This window comes from Musa acuminata, chromosome BXJ3-11 (genome assembly GCF_036884655.1).
Source record: "Musa acuminata AAA Group cultivar baxijiao chromosome BXJ3-11, Cavendish_Baxijiao_AAA, whole genome shotgun sequence".
Taxonomy (NCBI): domain Eukaryota; kingdom Viridiplantae; phylum Streptophyta; class Magnoliopsida; order Zingiberales; family Musaceae; genus Musa; species Musa acuminata.
In genome coordinates, this window is record NC_088359.1 from 23,850,824 (window position 1) to 23,860,963 (window position 10,140).

At 37.6% G+C, this 10,140-nt stretch overlaps 1 protein-coding gene, 1 long non-coding RNA gene and 1 other non-coding gene across 3 annotated transcripts; 1 reads left to right on the top strand and 2 right to left on the bottom strand.

The window, feature by feature from the left end:
* Nucleotides 1–1,152: 1,152 nt before the first annotated feature.
* LOC103971424 (uncharacterized) lies at nucleotides 1,153–3,321 on the bottom strand. The gene is made up of 2 exons (XR_670694.3): nucleotides 2,911–3,321; nucleotides 1,153–1,356 (listed from the first exon to the last, which is right to left on the bottom strand). It is a non-coding gene; the product is annotated as an uncharacterized LOC103971424 (long non-coding RNA).
* A 287-nt stretch (nucleotides 3,322–3,608) lies between these two features.
* Nucleotides 3,609–3,682, bottom strand: TRNAT-AGU (transfer RNA threonine (anticodon AGU)). Its single transcript has one exon. It is a non-coding gene; the product is annotated as a tRNA-Thr (tRNA).
* A 1,173-nt stretch (nucleotides 3,683–4,855) lies between these two features.
* On the top strand, nucleotides 4,856–6,856 carry LOC103971423 (transcription factor MYBC1-like). Its single transcript, XM_009385439.3, has one exon. It carries the CDS (start codon nucleotides 5,155–5,157, stop codon nucleotides 6,064–6,066), a length of 912 nt encoding a protein of 303 aa, XP_009383714.1. The 5' UTR covers nucleotides 4,856–5,154; the 3' UTR covers nucleotides 6,067–6,856.
* Nucleotides 6,857–10,140: the final 3,284 nt, after the last annotated feature.

Below are 10,140 nucleotides of genomic sequence, written 5' to 3' on the forward strand. Positions count from 1 at the left end.
TCATACATTTAATAATGTATATTCTCAATTGATACAATAATCACTCTCATGAAAATCTCCTCATCACCAATTATATGACCAATTCGAAGGGCAAATCTCCTATAATCATTTGGAAACTTAATTTGAGATTTTTTTTTTTGGATCGTATTGACTAAAATACCATCACAGAAATTCTTACGAGGATGAATTTCCTCTCTAGGTTTATAGAATGGATCACGGTGTTTCCTTTCTCAAAATTTTCAATCTTATCAATGATAAAATATTTTATTGGTTTCGTAGTAGTCATGGGGTTAGGCAACAGGACCTGATCTCCCCGTACCTATTCTTCAAAAAATATTCTTTAGTATTAGAAAGTCTCTTGTTAGTCAAAAAAAGAAAACCATCCCTTTTAACATTAAAAGTGTCAAAATATCGTACTTTGCTTTTGTATATGATCTTATTAGAGATCTGCCTACTCTTTGTTTAACGATATTTAATCAATAGATTGCAGTTTTCACTTTTAACAAAAAAATAAAAAGGTAACAGAGCTATTAAGTAAGAAAAAAGTGTGGGTTAATGACATGACCTTCCTTCCACATTATTGGGTCAGCGTTGTTAATGATTGATCGTATACTTGCATTACGGAGACAAATGAACAAAAGAGTTTGAACTGGAAAATACCGTAAACCAAAAGCATATGAAACAAACATAACCTCAGCGCATGTTCTTTTCCTAATGGTATTTTTGTTATTTATTGTATTCTTTCTTGGTCCGAAGAAGCCATAAGAGCGTGCAGATCTTATGGCTTGTGTTCCACAGACGGTATTCTTTCTTGTTGGTCCTATCCACGAGTGTTAGTGCATACTTATCTTAGCCCGCTACATCTGATAAATGTTTTAGCATACTTGCATACCTGTAGAAGGTTAGCATAAATGCAGTCACAATGTCAGCCATATGTTTGCGATGGTTTAATTACAAGGGGAAAATTGATACGACTATTTACTACCAGCATCAAAATATCTTCACTTAGAAAACAAAATAACAAAAAACAAAAAAAGGGGTCAACATATAACATTCTATAAATAAAAGACCATCCATCTATTTATTAAAGAAAATCTAAAAATCAATCAACATGACAGGAGGAGGTAAAAATGCTTCACACGTTAAAAGGGATGCTTAACTAATGGTGCCATTTCAACTTAGCATGTACTGCAAAACAAATAATTCAAGGTTTGAAGTATATATTTAGAACACTGTATTGATTCTTCCACACACACAAAAAAAAAAAAAAAAACATATTTCACCAACGATAGATTGTAGCTCGGAATGGGGCATCTCATCAATGCAGTTGTAAAGTCATCCATCTGTAAAGCTCATCTGCAATTTTTCACAATGAACCAGTCAGTAAGACATACAGAGTTCCAATCCAATAGAGATCAGAACTGCACAATTTATTTTTATTAATCTTGTCCAACTCGTCAAAAGGTTCTATGCTGCAGCTATTCTTTTTTAATCGGAGCAACAAAACTAATCAACATGAGAGTTATTTACAAGCACATGCATACATCTAATTCCTCGACACATGGTTACGACAACAGCCATCTTGATATTCCAGCAAATATAACCTTTACATGATAAACAATATTTCTGTGATCCTGTCACAAGCTATTGTTGGTATACTTAATAAGTTGGGGCAAGTGGTTCGTTTCTGGCTCATGGTGTCCACAATCCACAACCTTCACCACAATGTGCAAGCCGTAAGCTGTTTACAGCACTGCTAGAACATAAATATGGGAAACAGAAAATAGTACATAAATTATTCCTGATGTTAACAATTTTGATGCATAAATACAACTATAGAAACCTTAAAAGTTTTGCAGCATCGAAAACTAGTTTAGAACGGTTCAATCTACCAAGAAAGAAAAGGAAAGCAGAGCAAAGCATCCAAGAATATGTCGCCTATGTTTCTTATCTTCTCAATAATTCTAACTTAATCCAGAAAACCCATCTCTTGAAGGCAAGATGTGGAGGTGATGTATAAGGTCTTCCTCTCTGGACTCATAAAAAAATATGACCGAGAGAGGGATACTCACCATTATAAGCATCAAACTTAATTATGCTAGTCAATAGATGAATCATCTTTCCAGAAAAATGAAATGAATAAATTTCCAAATAATCTCTATTCCACATTGTTCTTCAATAAATTATTGTTTGGACAACCAGTTAAACCAAGACTAGAATGAAAGTTTGTTACGTGCAATGCTACAACTAAGCTCCCTTAAAAACTATTGACATACTACAATTATATCTATGAAACTATATGTAAATTGATCCTAAAGTAAACCATGACTAGAATGAAAGTTTGTTACGTGCAATGCCACAACTGAGCCCCCTTAAAAATTATTGACATACTACAATAATATCTATGAAATATACTTTATGTAAATTTATCACCCAACATAGTTTATCTAGTATACGAATTCATAGACATGCATTAACTAGATCAAATCATCCTTTGCCCAGAAGATATTTTTTTATGAAAGTATTGAACTGAGATAAAGAAATTTCACAAGGCACTATGCTTTAAATCAATCACAAGTATGTTTCAACTTAAATAGTTTTGGTATTGATCAATTAAAATCATACCTAGGTTTTACAAAGAGACAAGGAACACTATAAAGATGGAGGATTAACCCACATGCCAAAGATTTAAATTCCATCAACATGCCAGAATACCAAGGTCCACATCTTTTTATCAATTGCGTTAGGCTTCATCGCCAAGCTCTAATTTTTATTCTTATACATGTATGAAAAGCCCTTATTGATGATACCAATCAAACGGAGATATTTAACATCATATGAAAGAATACAAATGATGCGATCCTCATCGTTCGAAAAATTCGAGATAAACAGGGGCAAAAGCACACATACGATGCAGGAGGAAGGAAGTCATCAGTGGTCATGACCGTGGGAGCAGCAACGGCTTGGTCCAGCCGAGTCGCCGGCGGGCTTATCACCGCAGTCCTCCTCGTCGCTATCGTCCTCGTCGAAGGGCTTCTGCTTGTGGAAGATGCAGCACTTCTTGGAACTCTTGCGATTGAGGAACTCGTTGTCGACCGTTCCTTCCTTCCAGGAGACCTTCTTGGGCCGCTTGAGGCGGAGAACTAGGGTTTCCGGCGGCTGCGATTGCTGAGAAGAGGAAGGAACCACAGAAGAATGGGACGGCTCTTCGATCGTCAGGGTTAGGGTTCCGGTCGTTGACCGAGAGGAGGAGGTTCTCGCCATCTCTCGCCCTCTCAATTTGGTATCCTGTCCTAAGAGAGTCGAGAATATCAAATACGTTGTGATGTCACGGGACGAAGTATATATATATATATATATATATACACAAGGCAAGTATGCCTCGACTATTATGAAATTTCAATTAGTAAAAATACTAATTTGTAATTTTCCTAAAGGAACTATATGATAAACGTAAAACTACAAAAGTTTAAAAATTAAAATAATTGATTTAGTCGTCGACCCAATTATGATAATTTTGATAAATGATAGTTCGATTAGTAAAAATAAAAATGTATACTTTTCTAAAAATATTCAATGTGAAACGTAAATTTAAAAATGAACACAATTGCTTTCATTGAGATTCGAACTCAAGACCTCCCGCTTACTAAACGGGTGCTCTAACCATCTGAGCTATGAAAGCTTGGTGAAAGTTGATTCCAAATAATTTATATCAAAATTTATTAGGCCTTTATTTATAAGATTTCCATCAAATACCAAGCATTTCGAGAGATGCTAGACCACGTGGCAAAGCTGTAGCCGTACGTCAACTCCGAGAATTCACCATCCATATGGTGGTGGGCCCTTAATGTTTCAGTTCAAGCGCTATTTTGGCATTGGCTGACTTAATTGTTGACTTAATGTCTTCGCTACTTGCTTTGCATATTCTAGAAATGAAAATATATGTTTCTTTTTTTACTTGTATCAAATTAGTAGAATTAGTTCTTTTGCATTCATAATTTATTACATTGAACCAAACCATTGTATTGAACCAACTCAAAGCTTGAAACGGTCTGAAATAATATTACTTTAATAAAAAAAAATATTATAAAAAAAAAATTATGACAAAATAATGATACGATGACAACCTTAAAATTTCATCTTAAATATATCAAAAAAACATAAATATCAAAAGTTCAACTTTTTAAGAGCTTCCTCAATCAAAATAATGTATTTTAATTACTAAAAATATGACTTCAATATACATTTTTAATTTTCATAAAATTTTAATATTATTGATTAAAATAAATATAATTTACACTATTTTTCTATTGAGTTATATTTTTTTAGTCGTAGTCACATTATTTTTAATAGGACTAAAAAATAGTATAATTGCGCCTAAATTATAACAATTTTAATCAAATATTTATAACTATTTTTAAATTAATTAAAAGTATAAATATTTTAAATTGGTTCATGAATTCATCAAATTTTGGGAAATTTAGTTGAAATTGAAAAAATTCATCATATTCACATTACTAAATATCCCACAAAAGGCGTATGTATGTAAAAATCTCAAAAATGAGAATTTTTTTATTTTATGAACGTGGGAGCATTTATGAAATTTAATTAACATTAAAAGACCTATTCATATGTCGAATATACCATAAAATGATCATTTAAATTCTTAAAAATTATTTTTTCTTTTTTAGAGAAAAGATAAAAAAGAGCGGTTGATTGATTGTTTTTACTATTTTAAAAATTAAGGATTCTCGACGAAAGTAAATAAAAAATGAGCATTAAAGCAAATGAGAATTGGCGCTATAATTTTACTTAACAGGGACGTACCCACTTTCCCACCCGTACCTAACAGTTAACATCCTGGAGACTACGAGAGAGAGAGAGAGAGAGAGAGAGAGCATCTCCAAGAAAACACCAGATGCAAAGGAGAAAGATCAACCTCGAACCCCCCTTCTCTCCTTCTCGCTCAACCCATCTCACCTTCTGTCTCCCACTTTTCTGTTCCTTCCTGATTCCCTTGTCTTCAATTCCAATCAATCATCAGCGCGCTTTTGATCAATAGCAGTAGTAGTGGTAATAGAAAGCGAAGAGGAGAGATCGTGTCTACTTCTACGAAATTTTCCACAATCCATCCTCTTTTTGTTAACAGGAGAGATGAGGGAAGAGGAAGAGAGTTCGAACTGGTTCGCGCGCTGGGAGGAGCAGCTGCCTTCGCCGGAGGAGCTCATGCCGCTGTCGCAGACCCTCATCACCCCCGATCTCGCCATCGCTTTCGATATCCCGGTCGCCGCCGCTGCAGCCCCTGCCGGCGCCAACCAGAACCCTGGCCTCTCCCTCCACCACCCTCCCGCCTCCTCCCGCCCCCCGCCGCACTCCGATCCTGAGTCCTCCGACCTCAACTCCGCCGCCGCCGGGGGCGACGAGCCGGCGCGGACCCTCAAGCGGCCCCGCCTCGTGTGGACGCCGCAGCTCCACAAGCGCTTCGTGGACGCCGTCGCCCACCTCGGCATCAAGAACGCCGTCCCCAAGACCATAATGCAGCTGATGAGCGTCGATGGACTCACCCGCGAGAACGTCGCCAGCCACCTCCAGAAGTACCGCCTCTACCTCAAGCGCATGCAGGGCCTCAGCGGCTCCGGCGGTGGAGTCGGCGGGGGGCCAATCTCCGCCGCCGACGCCGCCACAGACCAGCTCTTCGCGAGCACCCCGGTGCCCCACCATTTCCTCAGCCGCGGGTCCGTCGCAGGCCCCGAGCCCTTCCTTCCGTATATGCCGGTGGCCGCTCTGCAGCACCATCAGCAGATCACGGCCGCCATGCAGCAGCAGCAGTACTACCATCAGCGGCATTTGGGGCATTACGGATCACCAACAGGCGGGGGAGGGTTCGACCACGCCTTCCCGAATCGGGCCGTGCCCCATTCGGGGATGCATCAGATGGTAGGACCGGCGGCGCCGCCGGGCATGGGTTTTCCGCCCACAACCTTAGTGGATGATTTGGAGCCTGCCAAAAGGGGAGGCAATGGTGAGAGAAAGGTACTAACGCTTTTCCCTACTGGTGAGGAGTGATATGGTGCTTCTCTCACTCCATGTTTACTCTATTTATCATCTGCAGTGGGTGTAGATTATTAGGACTTCGTTTAGGCTTATTTTAGATGTTCTTCTATTTCCATTGCCACTGTCAGTGTGTCATCCTCATATGTCCTTGCTAGGTCTGAGTAGTTATGCTTGGAGCAGAGGAAGCTAGGAGAATGATGATATGGTCCTTATCACATTTGAATCAGGGTCAATTTAGTATCCAGGGTTCTTAATTAGTCTTCTCTTAGTGTATATTTTCTCTTAATATCACTTTAGTAAGCGATGATGTTTGTTTCTACAACTTTTGATTTCGAATAGATTGTGGGGAATTACTGATGGATCATAGCTTTATATTCCGGACAATTAGAAGGAGCTGGGTTGATGCCTCAAAGATATTTGGATGGGAGGAGGAATGAGTTAGGATATGAATAATCCATGGATTCTCTTATTGCTTGTGTGCTCGGATTCATAATCCTCTGCTTCTGTAACGGGGAGCTTATTGCTAAGAGATTTATAGACTCGTCAGTCATACTTTCTTATTTTCCCTCTCTACTATGAGTCTGTAGGCGAATCTGAACCTATTTAGAGAGACTTCAATGAGCATGGTACCCTTTGGTTAGTTGTCGATGTAAATTACATGACCCAAAAATTCTTATATGCATCCACCACTTACGTTAAGAATCTTTCTTAACACTGTTGGTTGTAATCTGAATATTCGAAATATGTTATTGTACAATGAAAATCCAATTGCATGTAGAATTTTTCTGAATTTACCAGCCAATCTTTGATCCTGTAGAAGTATGCCTCTTTGTGATGATCTCCATTTTTGCTTCCATAAGTTGTCTGGCTTGAATTTATAAAAGAAGTCTTATGTTTCAGTAACATTGATGCTCTGATTCCATTTATGTTGGAGAAACATATATGTGGTGACTTCTCATTCAATTCTTTCCTAGAAATTTTGCTCATCATGGTTTTTGATAGCTTTCTGTTCTGCATTATGGAAGGAAGATGGTAGGGTTACTGATTGTGAGTAAACACTGACTATTATGATTGTTGGGTAGATCAATTGACAATTCTACTCCTGGATATAAGAGAACTGTGACTGGTATTACTCCTAGTCCAGAATGGTAATGAAGACACCAGTCTAGAAAATAATTGTGCTAAATGAGCTTAGTGTGAAAACATGATAACGGATGAGAATCTTGATATCTCACCGATTTTATATATGTTCGAATTGAATCTGACCCTACAGAATATGATCTATCTCTTTGCTATTGATTATTGACCACCATTTATCTATGTTCAGATTTGAGGGAGGGGTTCATGTCATGCTGCATCATGAAACAAGCTTAAAATGTTCAGGAAATTACAGAGATTGCATGCTTGTCTTATTGGTGCATGAATTATGTATATCCTCTTATGCTTAACAACTCAAGATTATAAAAGCCCATTATTTTACATGTATGGAGACAAAACTATATTGTGAAGCTTGATATGGATGTTTTGTCATTCATGGAGTCATGGAACCTCTATTGAATCTCTTGTATCATTCATGTAATCCGAGCAACATGGGAACTAGACCATCTCTAAGGGCAACGATTGGGAACAAATTGTTGGGAGCTCATGCTAAATCATGTGAAGAGAATAAAAGTTAAGTTATTGGTATTAAATAGTGGGGCAAGCATCTAAATCGGAAGCTCTTGATCTTACATGTAAAGTCATTTTTGGTGCTCCATTTTGGTTGCTCTTCGGAGAGCCACAAACAAGATAACTCTTTAAAGGAAAAATGAGTCAATTAATGGATATTAGTTACTTTTTATGCAACAGTTGTTTAGCATAACCCTGGTATAGTAATATATTGAAAGTTGGATTGATTTATAAGGATCTGATGTGTGTACTACTATTGTTAATTTCAGCTTAAGCATCTTTGGTTAGTGATTCAGGCATAATAAAATTAATAGACCAGTTATCCCATTAGGTCGGTATCATAACCGACCTAGTATTGGCGTATGATAAGGGGCATGAATAGGAAAAGATTGTTTGTGAACGAGGTCAAAGTACACGTCACGGCGTGGAGCCACAATCGAGTCATGCCTCACATGCATCATATTATGATTTGATCTGGACTATACTAGGACTTGATGAGGACATCAAACTCTTAAGTGAGGAGATTATAAAATCCCAATTTAGTCCTACATTGAAAGTAAGTTAAGGCTACGATTGAATTATGAGACTGTAATAGGTGTACTATTGTAAATCTCAATTTATACATTTGAGGCTAGTAGTTAGGGCTCAACGAAGTTAAGATATCCCATTATGTCGGATCGTGAATGAATCTGTCATGAAAGCATTATATTTTCATTTGTATTGATAGAAAAAGAAAGTGGTAGGTTAAAGATTTGCCAATCAATTTAGAGCATCGAATGAAGCAATTGCTGTGAGTATCAATTGTCTTTAGAGAAGTCCTGCAACAAAAGTTTGTAATAAGACATTAGGATGGCAGTAGCTTGGTGGGAAATATGATAATAATTTTCTTTGTGAAATTGTTAGTTTTGCTTATGAAAGATGTAGTGGTCACGGTTCTATAGTTGTTAATAGGGCAGGTTTGGTTGCCTTCAAAAGAAAATGCCCACTCATTTTAGCCATATTCCTTCTATTCTGTCGGTCCAGTTACTTTAAATGATAATTGTTAGATCTCAACTGAATTCATACCAAAATTGAAGTGGATCAAAACTCAGAATTGTCTTCGAGCCTCCTGTCTTTTCTGCATCAGAATTAGTGGTGCGTTTGAACCATAGTTCTTTGAGTGACAAGCAAGTCCAGGATATTTTTGTTCAGTGGGGAAAAAATATCATGGTTTAAAACTAATTTTTTCTGGAGTGAAGAATCATCTCAGCCTTTCTTTAACACCTTAGATCTGGGCAAGTATTTATGAATTGAAAGTCCCAACTAAAGATAGTCATAGAATAGAAACATGGTATCCATAGCATTGGATTTTGAAAGCTTGCTGAAATGTTACTAAAAGTTGTCTTTTCATCTATGTGGTGTCCATCTGGTTTTACTTGGAAGTATTGTTCAGATTGTGATACTAATTGCAATTTTCTACTGAAATTTTTGGACCTCTTAGGTTGTGGTTTTAATTCAGTTATGTACACTACATGGTTTCTTAGAGAATTCTCAGCATGGTTGAGAAACTTCTAGAAGGCCTTAGGGGGGTTGAACAATTGAGGCTGATCGAACAGGTTATTCATGTCTTTGTCTATTTTTCTCAAGTCAGATCTGTAAAAGCTGAGATGGTACATCCCATAAGCACCTAGTTTGAGTTACACTGTCAGGATATGACTGCAACCACAGTCAAATGGATCCCATGAGCTCTTGCTGCTGACTGATTCTGTTCCTGGCACATATTAGAGAAAAATAAGCATTAGATCTTTCATATTCCTAGTCAGTTGAGGTAGGTTGGTGCAGGAACTTCATTGGAATATGCTTGTGGGTAAACTGTAGTCAATTGTGAAGTGGAATAAATTGAAGATGCAACTGCTTTAGATGCTTTATATTGAATCATTTATATGTCCTTTATTGCTGGCACCCTTTTTCATTATTAGACTCCCCTTTAAGAACTGATAAAACTAGAAATGAATCCCAAAAAATCAACAGATCAAACAATACCGAACCAGCAAATTACAACAACGATAAAGGCAAGTGCAAAGAACAGATCCTAAACATTTCCGACAACTGCGTCAACAATCTCGAACCAGAATCCCGAACCGGGTCCAGCTTCGAACATCGACCGGTCAATTTGTGAGCTCGAGCCTCCGCTTTTTCTTACAGGATTCGGGTTCTCATCAGGCTCAAACATCGGGTCCAGGATCCGATGTCTACCTTCATATATCTAAAATTGAGTTTGTTGGGATTATTATTGGAGTTAGTAGGCAATCTCGATCATATTTCATCTAATTTTCACAAAATAAGACTTTATTATCATTAATTATTGGACCGGCCAAAAAATGGGCCAGGCCGGACCGGGTTTAGGCGTATAGGGCAAACGTTAAATATATTCCAAAA